Source organism: Solea senegalensis, linkage group LG3 (assembly GCF_019176455.1).
Source record: "Solea senegalensis isolate Sse05_10M linkage group LG3, IFAPA_SoseM_1, whole genome shotgun sequence".
NCBI classification, from domain to species: Eukaryota; Metazoa; Chordata; class Actinopteri; order Pleuronectiformes; family Soleidae; genus Solea; species Solea senegalensis.
Window position 1 is genome coordinate 28594685 of NC_058023.1, and position 16852 is coordinate 28611536.

General features: G+C 40.1%; 1 protein-coding gene across 1 annotated transcript; it reads left to right on the plus strand.

Moving 5' to 3' along the window:
- Positions 1–975: 975 nt before the first annotated feature.
- ano6 (anoctamin 6) lies at positions 976–16644 on the plus strand. The gene is made up of 20 exons (XM_044021618.1): positions 976–1429; positions 5880–5950; positions 6492–6620; positions 8456–8521; positions 8607–8894; positions 9038–9151; positions 9904–10019; positions 10108–10242; positions 10453–10558; positions 10991–11051; positions 11230–11375; positions 11488–11565; positions 11864–12092; positions 12180–12349; positions 12423–12520; positions 12972–13102; positions 13590–13795; positions 13963–14162; positions 14268–14373; positions 14474–16644. The coding sequence occupies exons 1-20, from the start codon at positions 1342–1344 to the stop codon at positions 14690–14692; spliced, it is 2757 nt and encodes a 918-aa protein (XP_043877553.1). The 5' UTR covers positions 976–1341; the 3' UTR covers positions 14693–16644.
- Positions 16645–16852: the final 208 nt, after the last annotated feature.

Consider the following 16852-nt stretch of genomic DNA (forward strand, 5'->3'; position numbering starts at 1 on the left):
AGCCAGGGACGAACATTCAAATGGCACCTTCTGTGCACTGGTGGGGCAGACACCACTAGTATCTTTTTTCTTTTTCTTTTTTTTTTTTAAACAGTGTTTACCTTTTCAGGGACATCCTTTACAGCACATCACCACTTTTTATCACCATGATGGGCATTTTCTATACAGCACTGAATATATTTTTTTCTAAGGCCACATGGACACTGTCATGTAGAAACAGTAGCGAACTTCATAACGGCAACCCTTTTTGGTTGGAAGGACACCCATAGGAAACAAAGTTGCAAGGGCATCTTAAAGGACACTGTATCACTCCACTGTATGTCTCCACTAGAAAGACACTTCTCTAGAAACAATACCACTCTAGAGGGAACTGTATTGTGCATCTCGTGACTCAAGGGGGCACTTTAGTGCACGGCACACACCACTGCACATATATGAATTGATATTTTAAATTAAAAATTAAATTAAATTAATTAAAAAAAGACACATTTCCAATATATTTTTAATGTTTGTCCTGGTTGGCCCAGTATTTTCATATTTTACAGAACGATCCAAACAATCACGTGACATGAAGCTGTTTAAAACAACATACAGCAATACATATTGTAATTAATTATCAGAGGAAATACGATTTTCTAATATACTGTAGGTGTATGTATGTAATTAAGGCTAAAAAATAATAATAATTTGGCCCTAATCCTCTTCCGTATGTATGTGTCCTTGTGTATAAATATTTTTAATCAATTAACAGACAGACAAATTGATACTCCTTGTAGAGGCATTTTCTCACATTATTTTTTAGAGTGAAATCCAGACCACCTGGTCACGTGACATGAAGCTAGTAAACCCTTAAATATTTACATAAAAGTATACTGAATAAAGAAACAATATTTCTCCGGGCGCCATCATATTTTACGTTAACCACGTGACAGGAAAGCGGCTGACAGAAATGTAAACAGTGAACAAAACTACTTTTGGCACGAGCCGTTGGTTTGTTTTGGGTTTTGTTTTTTTGTTTTTGGGTGAGATTTTGTGTTGCAATGCTGTTGCTAATAATGTGAGCGGAGTGGAAGTGAATGCAGAGGTTTTTGGTATCACATACACACACAGCTTCTCTCTCTCTGCTTCTCCGCCTCCTCTCCAGCCCCACCCGAGTGTGGCAATGAGTTCTCCTGCTGTTGCTGCCACTGCCGCTTCTCTCAAGTCTCAACCTGAAGGAAACTTCATGAAGCGACTTTGAGAAATAAAAGGAGAATGCGCGGCGGGGGAAGAAGAATTTACCAAGCACTGTGGCTCCTCGTAACATTGTAAAGTTGTTGTTGTTTGGCTGCAACAAGGACAATGAGCGACAACGACATTTTGGAGATGGATTCTGTGTCCGAGACAGAAGAGATGGAGGCTGAACTGGGCATGATAGAAGAGGACATGGGTAAGAGAACTACTTTCTCTGTCGTAATAGTTGTTCTGCGTGTGTGTGTCCGTGTAATCCCTGAAATGCTCTCTTCTACTACAAATCCGTAATCTCACCACGACTCTGTTTGTACAGTATTGCTTTCAAAGTTTGTTTCCCTGTCTTCTTCCATTTCACGTTTAATTCCACTGCATGTATTTATGGGTGTTTTCGTCATCGATTCATTCTCTCGATTATTTTCTCGATTAATCGAGTACTTGACAGAACGTCTTGATCAGTGTTTACAAAAACCTGGGAATGATGACGTTTCTCAAATGTCTTTTCTTTCTATGTATTTGTTTTATGGGGCATATTCACATTAATTGTATAATTGATACTTAGCTGTTAACTTTCTGATAATCTGAAAATAAGGCATACTGTATAATCCTCATATGAGTATAGTACAGTTAGATTATATACAGTATACAACTACACATGGAGTCATGACATTGGGCTTCTGCGTGTCCAGTGGTTAAAATAATCCAATATAACAACATTTATAATATAACCCTACCATTGCACCACCCTGGCTCAATCCCAACTCAATCCCACTTTTTTCATACTTTTACTTTCACTTCTAAAACTTATTTTATATCAGAAAATTACTTTTGATGCTTAAGTATAGTAAATGTCATATACTTTTAAGTAATATAATAAAAAAGTGACTTCAACTTCTAGCAAAGTCATTTTCTGGTCAGATACTTCAAGTATCCCTTTTAGGTATGTTATACAAGAGTGCATAATACTTATATTATCAAACATGGGATTATTTCTATTCATTTCTGCCTTCATGAAAACATGATCTCTGTTAAATCGTAGTTAAAGTTGAAGTAGGTGAATAAACATGAAGCTGTCACTATTAGATGCTTCCTGCATGTGCACAACATCTGTGGAGGACTGGCTCACACACCTTTTAACAAAAACGGAACACACTTGTATCTGCAGCAGTGCTTGTAGGTATTCAATAGATAACACGACACGTGTCCAGTAACATTTCTGTTAAATTCATAGATGCTTTGTGGAAATTGGCAGCCGCAAGTGTTTTCATTCCTCCGTGATCCTTTGTCTCTTGCATGTCTCACATTCCCAGGTGTGAACTGAAACCGCAGCGTAGTTGCCCTTCCTTCGTAGCAAGTGAGAAGAGTCAGTGTTGGAGGTCTATGTATGTACAGACACTGTACGTCACTCTGTCTGTACAGTTGTCACTCCATAAATTCTTGTAACTTAAGTCTCTTTCAGTCCTTTGTGTGTGTGACTGTCCACAGTGGTGCACTGTCTTAATGTTGCGTCCATTTTAAATCACTCAAAGCTCAGTGAAATACTAACGGTCCCTTGGGTTAGAGTTCACTAATATGTAAAAGGCCCCGACTAAATGGAAAATAGTTGTGCCAGAATACACAATACTTTGATTAAAGGGATAGTTCATTTCTTTTTGAGACAGGGGTTTATGAAGGGTCAACAGCTTACAGAGAGGGAGACGGGGGAACTTGTTTTTATGTAAACGAGGACAGCAGAGAAAGCATGGTATGGACCCTACTGAGCAAAACAACCTCGTCCTAACCATACGCCATATTTCTCAATATGTTGAGGTTTACCATGTTGTCAGACAGCCCTTTTTCTTGTAGCACAATACAGTATATTCTCGACAAATTCTTACACCCACATTTCATATGGGAACGCTGTTTACTGTAACACGCTGATTCTGCCTTATATCGACCACTTCAAAATACCTGAACTATCCCTTTAATAAAAGGGGGTTGTACTGTACTGTATTTGAATTAATTCATGTTCTACCACTTTATCCTCCACATGTCTCCAGTCCATCACAGGGCCACACAGAGACAAACAAACGCTCACACCTACAGTCAATATAGAGTGTCCAATTTACCTAATCCCCTAATCTGTATGTTTTTTTGCACTGTGGGAGGAAACCAGAGAACCCGGAGAAAACCCACGCACACATGGGGAGAACATGTGAATACCATGCAGAAATGCCCTTATTTTGAAAAGGCCATGGACCCAGGTCTTCTGACTGCAAATGCAAGTGTCACTTCAATTCAATTCAAGTTTGATTTGTATAGCGCCAATTCATAACATACATTAACTCAGGGCAGTTTACATATTAAAACATGTTAAATTACCTTACATAGCCACATGTTGATTATATTCACATTTTAGTGCAAACTGTGAAAACAACAGGAAAACAATGAGACTCTTACGCCCCTTTTCCACTACATAGTCCTGGCTCGCCTCGCCACGGCTCGACTCTACACGGTTTTATTAGTTTTACATTACATATAATACCTCCTCAAAATGGACGAGTGACTAGTGACTTGTAAAGCAGTTGTTTTCGGTGTAACTGAATCATTAGAATCGGTTCATTATAAAGATTTGTTCAGTACTTACTGCGTGGCACTCTGACCAATCAGTGGCTGGCAGTCTGACGACGTCACGCATAGTATTCGCTCAGCTCGCTTGGAACATTGTCAGAGCAGGTACCTAAAAAAGTACCAGGTACTATTGTTAATGGAAAAGCAAAAAAAACAAAACATGCTGTGCTGTGTCGAGGAGAGGCGAGTTGTGCAGGGACCGTGTAGTGGGAAAGCGGCATTATAGTTACAATAGCGCAAAGACGGGCTAACTAAACATTGATGTTGACTGAAGGCTACATATGTTCACTAATAAATGTTGCTAAATGTTACACACTGTGCCTTGAATAATGTGCTCATGGTCATGCAGGGTGAAGTCAGTAAATGTAATGAAGGTCAGTGAAGGGGTTCCCCTGCTGTAACAAGTAGTGATTCATTTCAGTTGTTCCAGTGGACGCCATTTACACTGGAGTCAAACCAACTGTCATAAAATGTCCCCTTGCTTGACTCAGTAAAGAATTTCCTGTGTGATGGAATTTGCCTGAACTGAATTCAAATAAGACAGCGAATCGTGTATAATGTTGCAGGGGCGGGGTGGGAGGGTGGCAGGCGGCGGGACTTGACATAATTATATTGTTTCCTGTCTGTATATGTTCTGTTGTTGCAAAGAATGTGCTCTTGAGAGGAAGTGAGTCTTGGCAGAGTGGGTTGTAGCTTGAAAGCAGATTTTCACAGCTGGCAAACGTGTGGCTGACGACGGAGTGTCAGAGTCTGTGGATCGCTGTCGACCGCAGCGGTCTCGTCTTGGTGTTCCTGCTGCGATCACTGACTCAGTAGGTGGTGCACATTTTAATCACATGAGAGACTAAAGTGGTAACAGCAGAAAACAAAATACTTCAGGATGAGGCGTTCATTCATTTAGCAGGAAAAAAAAAAACGTCATAAAAACAAGGCCAAAGAGAATTTAGCTCTTAATGTGACTCACCAAAAGGAGAAATGTTAAAACCTAGAAAAGGGGAAAGCCTCACTTGATTAAGTTTAACCATGCGGTTTCTATGGTGAGTGTTTTGAAAACAACATCTGTCTTTGCTTAGTTTCCTCTGAATGTTCCGCTTTAAATGGAAATATTACAAGACATTCCTTAGTGGATCACTTATTGTGTGTTTTATTAAAAACAAAGAATAAAGGGGAAGATGATCACAGAGGACACAGTAGATGAGTTGATGTGGTCACTTGTGTGAAAACCTGATGCTGATTTCTAAATGAATTGTTCCAGAGGTCACGCTGCTGTTGGCTGCATTTGGCAGTGACCTATTTTTTTTTTCTACTGTGAAGTACACAACATTGTGGTGAGCGGGTTGTCGGTTACAAAGTTTGAGAAAACAAGCTTGTGAGACAATAGTCAAACCTCCAGTCTGTGTTTTTGCTAATGAGTAACAGAACTGCACTGCTCCAGTGAGCAGCAGGGACATAAAAGGTCCAGTGGGAGGGTCTATTATCAGAAATACAATATTATATTCATAGTAATGTATTTTTTAGTCTATAATCATTGAATTGAAGTTTGTTTTACATAATAACACTATTTTTATAATGTGCATTATAAGATAAATCACTCTTATTAAGCCAAAAATACTTTTATTGTGAAAGTCAGATGCTGCTGGATCAACAAGGAAAAAAAGACTGGTTCCATTACATTGTTTGAGGTGTTCTTTTGACTTTTTTTTTCTATTTTTTAGCATTTTGTGTTTGAAATTTGTCGTAAAAACGTGTGAGAAAAACTGAGGCTCGTCAGTATGAGTTTTTAATCACAGTTACAGGGTTTTATGAGGGTTAAGGGGTCGGGGTTCATTACGGAGTTTCACGGGTATGAGCAGGTGAAGGTTTTGATGAGAGGAACTTTTTCTTTAAGTCTAAGTAAAGTGGCACCCGGTCGTGATGTCACCCATAGGACTGTGAACTCTCATTTTGAAGCCTCATTTTCTTACTCCTCAAGAAATTGTTTACTGATATTATTAGTGACCCTGTTTGTGTCTCATATGTTTTTTTGTTTTTTTTTTCAGTTTATCCTGAGGAGTTTTTACCAACATATCATTCCATAAAGGAAGGAACGAATGTAACCAAAACACAACAGGTGAGTCAACTGCAATCTGTACGGCTCCTGGCACGAATTTGTGCAAGGGAGCTGTTGTTTTCCTTCAGATCATTATCATTATCATCATTATTATTATTATTATTATTATTATTATTTTTCCTGTGGCTTGAGGGGGGTTAACATGCATAAAAACCCTCGAAACTTTGCATATAAATGTGATATTGGCATAGTGCTAGAACACGTGTATATATACACCTATATACTATTATTATAACTTCAGTCATACAAGTAGTCACATGTCACATTATGCCTGTAAGGACATTAGAATCAGTTGTGCCACAAGTGAGAGAGAGAGGAAGTGAGAGAGAGAGAGACAATGGGCGGGAGTCATTATGTTTGTTGGCTCTTCCCATTTCTCCTGCATGCCCCACATCACGGCTTAAATAGGCTGGTTAAGGTGGATGTTTAACAGTTTCTCTGCAGCGACTCTCCACACTTCAAAATGTACGACATTATGGAGGAGGAGGAGTACGAGTTCCAGGCCGCCGATTTACCCGATGAGCCGTGTTTCTGTCCACAGGCAGAGTTCAACGACAAGCCCGAGTCCTTGTTCTTCAATGACGGCGTGAGGCGGATCGATTTCATCCTGGTCTACGAGGATGAAGACAAGAAGGAGTTTGAGAAGAGGCACACGTTCCAGAGACGAAAGGTATGGCTTGTTTCACAAGTTGTATGAATCATACTCACTCAGAGGGTTTTTGTCAATTTCTTTATTAAATGATACAGATGATAGAACACGTGAGGACAGAATAGTGGGCCATATGTATCCTTTTCACTGAAATGCCATTAAGAAAATAAAGTTATGAGTCCTACATTTGCATCCATTTTCTACGGTGGTCCCAGATGACATAGGGCAACAGGTGAGGTTCACCCTGGACAGTTAACCGGTCCTTCACAGGTCCAGTTTAACCTCTGCATGTTTCTGGACTGTGTGAGGAAGCCAGAGTAACAGCAGTTTTTTCCTTATCCATTACTTATGAAATATCTAATATAATATGCCTTGCATGCTTTAATACTCATGCACTGAACTGTGTTGAGTATTTGTAAAGGGTGTTTTATTTGCACCAGGATGGCATGACGTTCAATTCATCACTCATAGCCATCTGATAGCGCTCTACTTTAATCCACACAGTAACTATGACATGTTTTTTCTTCTTCACCTGGTCACGGCTCATCCAATCTGAGTTTAAACTCTAACTTTGTTATTTTGCACACATTTCCAAGAGTCCAGAAATCTTCTCATCGACTCGCTAAAACTTAACGGCATCACAATCAGTACTTTTCCCACACAATACAAACACACTCAGGTGTGTCGTTAGTTACTACCTGCATCTTTCACAATAGGTCTGCAGTGAGGGATGTGCAATGTAATGCTTTGGCAATACTGCTATTCCACAGACCGTAGTTACCTGCAGTGTTGCAACTGTAGCGACACTGAGGTGTTGTGTAAAATACAAATGTATTGAATTAAAGCAATATAAGATCCTGGCAGAAGATGTGTTTCTCAGGATGATGATGATTTAAAAAAATATGAGAGAGCAGCTTAATGGCATCTTTGCATGCCACAGCTCTCATGGGACTGAGGCAATTGTTTGTCCATAATCATCACAAGCTAAAATAAACCCAGAGAGGATCTGGGAGTTCAGCCGTCTCTGCCTGGCACACCTCGAAACAGCTGTTTCCAAACCCTCTCCTGCTGGGAGGGTATGGTGTTCAGATAGAGCAGGCTAAATCACTGGATTAAAACTGACGTCAAATTTACTTTAGAATATCCTGTCATGTTTGACGAAAATATCAGTGGAGCTGATGGTATTTTCAAGTGTGTAGTAAAAACAGGTTTGGCTAAAACAAACAATAAAGGTATTTGATTTCCACGTTGACTACAGAACAGCTCTGACAGAACAGGTGAAACTTTGCTCTCAAATAACAGATAATAATCTAAGTTGTTCATGTAGATTAATATAATACAGTAGATTTAAGTCATTGTTCTGTAATTTGCTTTCTTTTGGCCCAGGGGAAGTTACTGTCGTGAGTGGAACAGTCGTGATAAACCACCAAACCTGCTCAGACTCGCTGGTGGCATTTTCATTTGTGCACTTTATGTACAGTGTAAATAAAGACACGTTGCTATGGAATGGACGTGGAAAAATGTCAAAATAAACAAGCAGTTTACCCTAAAATTTGAACATTAATGAAATCCAATCATATAAAGCTTGTTTAGGGTGTCAGTGAGCAGATTATCTGTATAAAATGCCTTATTAGAATACTTTTCTGATGCTGTTGTGTTTTCCTGAAACACGTTGGCAGTCCAAACATAGATGCTCACAGTATTTACTCTCTTGGCTTGGCACACATATCATCTATATGCATCACATCTATGATATGTGTGTGATAGAATACCCAACCCTGACTCTTTATTTGATTGACAACACATTTTTACCAGGGGTGATGTCATTTAATCCTTTTCTGTGTTGTTCTCTGTAGAGACGGCGAGAATACTTTGAGGCCAGCTTGATGAAGATGGGAATGGAGCTGGAGGCCACAAAATCTGTACGTGTCGTTCGCGCACACACAAGGTGTTTTCCACCTCGACACTCTTTTAGCTCAGTGTTCCCTGTCCCGGGTTTTTCTGCAGGTCATAGATGCGAAATTGATGTTCGTCAAGGTCCACATGCCGTGGGACGTGCTGTGCACCTACGCCGAGGTCCTGCACATCAAGCTCCCCATCCAGCCCAATGACCTGGCGTCGCGCCCCTCGCCGTGGCGCTTCTTCACCTTCATCACAAAGCACTTTTACCCCAGTGAGGAGCTGATCGGCAAGGAGGCCGAGTTCTTCACCGCCCCCTTTGAGAAAGACCACCTGGAGTTGTTCCACATCAAGGACAAAGATAACTTCTTCACTCCGTCCATGAGGAGCAGGATGGTGAGTCACGTGGTGTTGAAGTCGGCACAGGATAGTCAAAAATCAAAAATCTAGTTCTCTTTTGTGGGTTAAGGAACTTTGTATGGACTTCTTCTGTATCTTGACAACACATGAGTGCATTTTTTGTTTTACTCTTTTCCCAGGCATATTACATCCTGAGTCGTGCCCCTTATGAAATAAGAGGGAGCGTGAAGAAGTTTGGCATCACTAAACTGCTGGATGGTGGAGTTTACAAAGCTGCCTATCCCCTCCATGACGTAAGTGCCATTGTTTTCTGTGTTCCTGTGAGGCTAAAAGAACGAAAGTAAGACACCGTTATTCAGCCTATAAGTCGAATTTGCCTTCCTCACTATTTCATGAAAAACATCAAACAACCCGAACATGACAAGAAAAAACATTAAGCCTATTTAAGGTGGCACTTCTATGGAAATAAGATGTGCTTATACATGGAATACCTAGCATGTGATCAAGGGAAAAAACACACACACATGCATAGTTGTGTATGTTTCTGTTTTATTTCTATAAACAATGAACCTATTTGGTTCATTTTCACGTGTCGGCATCAGACGGAGATTCAAAGTTTGTCTGCTTTAGAGCAGACAATAAAATAATAATATACACTGACAAAGTGAACTTCACCTTGCCTGAAGTTCCCTGTTTTACTTTCCTCTCTGACATGTCTTTTGCCACCTCCCTCACCTTTTTTATTCGTCTGTATTTACATGTATCTCCATTGCATCTGGTTGAGATGTTTTTGAGAGGTGGTGCAGAGGCTTTTTAGACTCCGTATTATTCAGTACTGTGCTGGCAAAGCATAAACTTGTATTTTGCGACTATACTTGAAGCTAATATTTAGATTTAAGATGTTTCCTTATTCTCTGATGACATATATGTCATTTTCTATCTTAATATAATACGTTTCTTACATATTGTACCTTTAAAACCTCATTCAAATCATTTTGACGGTGTTCGTTTCACAGTTATTTATGATAATCTTGATTATTTACAGGGCAGGTTCAACGTCATGTCCACAGAACCGGGCTCCCTCAACGAGAGATTTCTGCTCTATAAAGAATGGGCTCATCCCAAAAGCTTCTATAAGATGCAGCCACTCGACCTAATAAGGTGAAGATGAGCTTTAGATCAGTCTTTAAAAAACAGCGTTTAAATGAGCTCATGCACATTAGTCATTATTGTTGTTTTCCCCCCACAGGAAGTATTACGGAGAGAAGATTGGTATTTACTTTGCCTGGTTGGGTTTCTACACTGTAATGCTCGCTCTGGCTGCTGTTGTGGGCCTGGGTTGCTTCATTTATGGGTTCAAGACCCAAGAAACCAGCACCTGGAGGTACAGCACGTCTCCTCACGGGCCATTTTAACATACTGCATAATAGCGAGCTTTCAATCTAGAACATAGGAGAAATAGTTATTACTGTTATAACTCAGTGGAGTTTGATTGAAAAACAAATCAATATAGTTCAATCCACAGCATTCATTTGAGGTATTGTTTGGTCTTTGCTGCTTTGTTAACTGTTAACTGTTTATCTCTGTTCTGCAGCAAAGAAGTGTGCGACCCTGACATTGGAGGAAACATAGTGATGTGTCCTCAGTGTGACAAGTTCTGCAATTACTGGAGGTTGAACTCCACATGTGAGGCGTCAAAAGTGAGACACAGTTTATTTCACCTATATATTACTTCATTTGTCGTTGCTGATGATGTTATTCCACCCCGTTTGTGTCTTTGTGGACAGAAACTGTGTAACATTGGAACGTTTCACGGACGCTTTGTTGCGTTTTCAGCCGTCTTTACTAAAGCAACGCTGTTTTTAATGTCATAAGACGTCATTAAACTCACAGTGGACCCCCAAATGAAAGAAAACCATTTAATCGGTTTCTCTAACAGTCAAAGTAACGTCAACCAAAGTACAAGTGAAGAACATCAAAAATAAGCAAATTAAATTTTACTTTATGTTAAATTATCTCTTAGCCTTGTGGTTAAGTTTTAAATTTAAGTCTTATCTCCAGTGACACAGGAACAGTTCAGTTTGACCTGCTTTGCATTTTAAACTGGCAAAACTGTCCCTCTTGTTTTACAGAAACTTTGCATATTTGATAACTTTGGAACGCTGGTGTTCGCAGTTTTCATGTCTATCTGGGGTAAGTTAAATACAAGTACAGCTACATGTCAGTGTTCACCCTTTATGACATTTCTCCATGTCATTTTTTATCGTATACCCCTTTTGTATTTATGATGTGTTCATTTGACTTTTTTTTTTTTTTTAATGTTGTCATCATCATTTCCGTTGTCTCACTGTTTCCCTGCTCCATCTGTCAGTGACGTTGTTCCTGGAGTTTTGGAAGCGTTACCAGGCAGAGCTGGAGTACGAGTGGGACACAGTGGAGTTTCTGGAGCAGGAGCAGCCGCCTCGTCCAGAGTACGAGGCCAAATGTATCTATGAGAGGAAAAATCCCATCACAGGGGTAAATCACACACACACAGACTTTTTTTTTCCTAATTTAATCATAGTCAGAATATTCCCTCGTGGTAAAAGGAAAGAGATTAATATTTCATCATGTTTGCTTGTGATTGTAGGTGAAAGAAAAAGTTCCTTACACAACCTGTGGACGGTGTGTCAGGGTGTCGATTGGAATAGGGACCGTCCTGTTCTGGGTAATGTCAATTAATGCATTTTTATTTCCAATCCGCTTTTTATTTTTGCCAGTGTATAATTCCAGTTTCCCCATTAGGTTTCTCTCAACAAATATTAGTAAATGTGTATATTATATCTGAAAGAGAAAGGTGTTTTTAATTAACTATAAATATACTAATTTTGTATTTAAAACCTTATATGATGAATTTAATGTAGATAAATGACATATTCTTGCATGTTTAATTCAAAAACTTAGTGTTTCTTAACTGGAAATGTCTGAATAATACTCAAATACTGATCCTCTCTTTGTCCTTTCAGATTCTCTTGATTCTGGCCTCCATCGTGGCCATCATTGTCTATCGCCTGGCCGTCTTCTTTTCCTTCTCAACGCGATTCAGGAATCAGGAGCTGAAGGAGCTGGAGCCGCTGAAGGAGTACGTGACGCCGCAGATGGCCACCGCCGTCACCGCGTCGCTCATCAGCTTTGTCGTGATCATGATCCTCAACATGCTCTATGAGCGCGTCGCCATCTGGATCACTGACTTTGGTGAGTTTGAACTGTACACAGGCCTTTTGTCTTACCTGTACGCGGTTTAATCCTTTCAACCTTTTCTCGTCTGACACGCAACGACAGAACTCCCGCGGACTAAGACGGACTACGAGAATAGCTTAACCCTGAAGATGTTCCTCTTTCAGTTTGTAAACTATTACTCCTCGTGCTTCTACATCGCCTTTGCTAAAGGGAAAGCAGTCAGTTATCCAGGGCAGCCCGTTTACCTCTTGGGGAAGTACAGGAACGAGGAGGTAAACCCGTCTAGCTGTTGCATAACGATTAACAGCTGTAATGTGTGTCTTAATCTGTGTCTCGTGGTTGCAGTGTGATCCCGGTGGTTGTCTGATCGAGCTGACGACTCAGCTGTCTATCATCATGGGGGGGAAAGCCATCTGGAACAACATCCAGGAAGTCTTGCTACCGTACGTCATCAGAATTTTAGACTTATTTATTGAAGCTTTTGGTGATTTTGTTGTTGATGATGTTGTTGATGAACAATGTATTACTAGGGCTGCAAACACAGCACCACCCATGCATGTCAGGGTGTGGTGACCCTAGAGAGAGGCCACCAATTATTTATGTTAGAGGATCGCAAATGTAGACAACACCCTGAAAGCATCCATCCATCCATCTTCTACCGATTTATCCTGCACATGAGGGTCACGTGGGACGGCAGGGTTCACCCTGGATAAGTTGCTGGTCCATCACAGGGCCACATATAGAGACAAACAACCATTAACACTCATGGTTGATCAGCTTAATTAATTGATCAGGCATTGTGTGAACTCGTTTGACAGAAGTTTGAATCGTGTTCAAATTCAAACGTTGCACAATACAGTTTGTTGTGTAATGATCTCATCCAACCCTCCGCAGGTGGGTGAAGAATTTGATTTCCCGCTATTGCACCCGCGTGGCGTCCGAGAAGGTGATTCCTCGCTGGGAGCAGGACTATCAGCTGCAGCCCATTTCAAAACTGGGCCTGTTCTACGAATATCTTGAAATGGGTGAGAATCTTTTCGATAACGATCTTTTGGATCACTTTTAGGAATGTTTCCAAATGATTTTATGCAATGTTCTGGAAGTAAACCGGTTGTGTGAGTTATGTGAGATGAGGAAATTGAGAGTGAGTCACATTTTCTTCTGTATCGTCCTCATTATGATGAACTAAGAATACCTGGTGCACTGATAGTGACAGAATGTAGAGTATTGAGATTTCACTGCTCACTAGGTCTTGATATCTCATTTGAAGATGGTTTTTAAAATGGAATAAGGTGTTTTAATTATTTTTATAGTGTTTTAGTTTCTGTATGAATACCTCAAATAGTAATGTATATGCAGATTCCTCAAAATCAGGATCTTGTCCTGGATTCTGGGAGTTACATTTGCAAAAACATAACCAGGATACACTCGTAAGACAGGCCAAGCTTTTTGATATATGATATCAATTAAATGTATTAGTGTCTTTATTTTTCATATCTTGTCTTCTCACAGTCATCCAGTTTGGCTTTGTGACCTTGTTCGTGGCCTCCTTCCCGCTGGCTCCAGTCCTCGCGCTGGTCAACAACCTGTTTGAGATCCGGGTGGATGCTTGGAAAATCACCACTCAGTTTCGTCGCGTCCAGCCAGAGAAGGCTCAGGATATCGGGGCCTGGCAGCCCATTCTTCAGGGCATCGCCATCTTGGCTGTTGCCACAAATGTTAGTCACTGTTTACACCTAGTTATGAGTTAAAATCGGATTTTAAAGCGTAATGTGACAGACAGTTTTTGGACAGACGTATGAACTCATATGAAACTACATGGACTGATACTGTGACAGTAATTGTCCTTATCTGCTTTCACCACATTTACTGTGTGTGTCAACAGGCCATGATCATTGCTTTTACATCAGACATGATCCCGCGGCTGGTCTACTACTGGTCATTCTCCGTGTACCCGTATGGAGAGCACTCCAATAACACCATGGAGGGCTACATCAACAGCTCGCTGTCCATATTCAAAACCAGTGATTTCTCCAACTACAGCAGGCCCCTCATGGATAGCGGCATGTCCATCACATCCTGCAGGTACAGGGTTTGAGTCTTTGTTTTAGCCATCATCCAGTAGAATTTATTATTTTAAGTCACTATGCGTGTGCTCTGAGGGAAACTATTAAACTTTTCATTTCATAGGTATCGAGATTTCCGTTATCCTCCAGGACATCCCAGACAGTATGAACACAACGTCTACTACTGGCACGTAGTCGCGGCAAAAATGGCTTTTATAATTGTTTTAGAGGTGGGTAAAAAAAACAACAAAAAAAACGGCAAAATCTCCCCGACTCTAAAATATGATAACTGATAAAGGTCGTCTTCTTCTTTTTTTTTTGTCCTCACAGCACATCGTTTACCTCACCAAGTTCATCCTCTCCTACGTGATCCCGGACGTCCCGTACGCCGTCAAAGAGCAGATCAAGCGAGAGAAGTACCTGACCCAGGTTATACTCCACGAGACCAACCTCAAGCTGGTGACCAAACGCTTGAAACCGGCCGACGACGGCACTCGCAAACGGACAGAAGTGAAAGATGGGAAAGAAGAACTGGAGCTTGATTTCTGACAAGACTTCGCGGGACGTCTGTTAAAATACTGACAAAGCCCCTTGGGAACCAGTGACAAACTGAACTTCATTATGGTAAATAAATGTGGAGATAACGATAAGACAGAAAAAAACATTTAATGGAGAAACCACTTCTGACTCATCCCTAAAACCTTGTCCTCATGCTGTGCACTCCCTCGGTGTGTTTGGCTCATGTCAAGCCAATTTCACCCATGACACTTGTGATGTCTGGAATGTGTTTAAAGCTTAAACGGTGTGGTTGAAAGCTCGGGAAAAGGCATGTAAGTAGCCTTTCTGTTGGGGTTTTTCTTGTTGTTCATTAAATCCAAAACATTCACAAAAATATGCAGTATCTCTGGAATATGAGGCCTTAGCACTGACACCACTGGTGTCTTAATCCGTCCTTTCTCCAATTTTCACCCAGTTGCCCTAAAATATCAGTATTAATCTTTACAAAATTCAGTAGGTTAAACCTTTGTTATGTTAAAAATTTACCTTTTTTTTACACTCCCACCCCTGTAACTTGTATAAAATAGTAGTAATCTGTCAAGACAACTCAAAGAGCCCCATCTTGGCAATCCTGGCACAAAGCTACAACAAAGAACATGTTGCTGGAAACGGATGCACATATCCTTTTTTCCTGTCAGCACACATGTCGTTGAATGGCACACACACCATGGGCACTGATGAGTGTGTTGGTCTTAAACATGGGGTGTGGTGAGGAGCATTGTTGGTGCCATTGTTATTGTGTTGCAGTGGGAAATCATTGTGCTTTTATGAAACTGTTTCCTCAGCAGTGAAATGTCCTGGCCAATATCAAGACACTAGGTTACCAATACATGTAAGACAGTTTTATCACTTTTGCAAAATGCAGTTCAGTTTGGCCTTCTTCACCTTTATGAGTTAGGACAGAGAAATGTGAAAAGAGGAAGACCCAGGTCACTGCAGGCTCTACCAAATGAGCTATCCATGGCCCGAGTCTGCATTTTCATAAAAACAGAATGATCTCAGCTAAGTGGTTGAGTTGATGTAAGTGAAGTCCACTGTTATGTTATTATTGTTGCACTTCCAGTCCTGTGTAAGGATGAACCATCTGGGGAGAAGAACTAATTGTGATTTTTGTGATCATGATTTTAATTGTGGTATAATTATTTTAAGTCAATTATGTACAAAATGTGATGGAGCCTATGTGATACTATCAAAATATTGACTATTATAGTCTAGTTTTAAGAAGGAGAACTTTTATATTACATTTTTTGTAATTGGCATAAAACAAAGAACAATCAAACATAAAAATAATTACATTGCAACCACTTGGATTTGCTTATTGCCTTGTTTCAAATTGCAATTTTTTTTATTTGATAAATTGTTCCGTCCAAGTCCTGTGCCACTGACCACTACTCTTTACATCCTGTGATACAGTACTTTGGTGGCATGTCGTGACGTTTACATGCTACTGCTACCTCTTAGAAAGAAGAGTGTAAGTACATTTTACATTGAATAGTTTCCGCACACGTTTGTGCTGATTTATAATCATGTGTATTATTCATAACTTAATCTCAAAACGGTGTAGATCTAGAGAACTATCGCCTCTACTTCAGCATCGTTCTAAACCTCGACAGTCGCGTGAATTGTCATTGTTTTGTCTATTTTTAGCTTGAACTGGTCAAGCAAAGTTTGCCCTGCTTGTTGTGACGACATGCCACTGCAGGAATTTATTCTTCTCCTGTGTCATTGCTGATCTCTAAGATCAAAACCACTGTTGTATTACTGCGTGGCCTTTTGATTTTGAACAACTGTCTGTACTACAAAAAAAACGTGTATGTAAGCAGTATACCAGTATGCCATATGTCTGCTTTTATTTTGTTGTATTTTACAGTGTCATTAAATTGTTTTTATAAAAAAATGTTTTTCATCATTTTCATCTAAAAGATTAAAAACTATCCGAAGTACTGTTATGTGTCGTTTAAGTTTAATGCTCTACCATTGCAACTGTACTACAGACATCAGTCCTACTGGAATCCCAATGCCTATCCAATGCAGACTTTACACAGTTCTTTCTTTCAATAAACCCAGTTTGTCAAGTTTAAAAGCACTTTGTTATGAACACAGGTTTAAGAACTACTGGTTTCCTGATAAAGGAGACTTTATGAAGTTCTA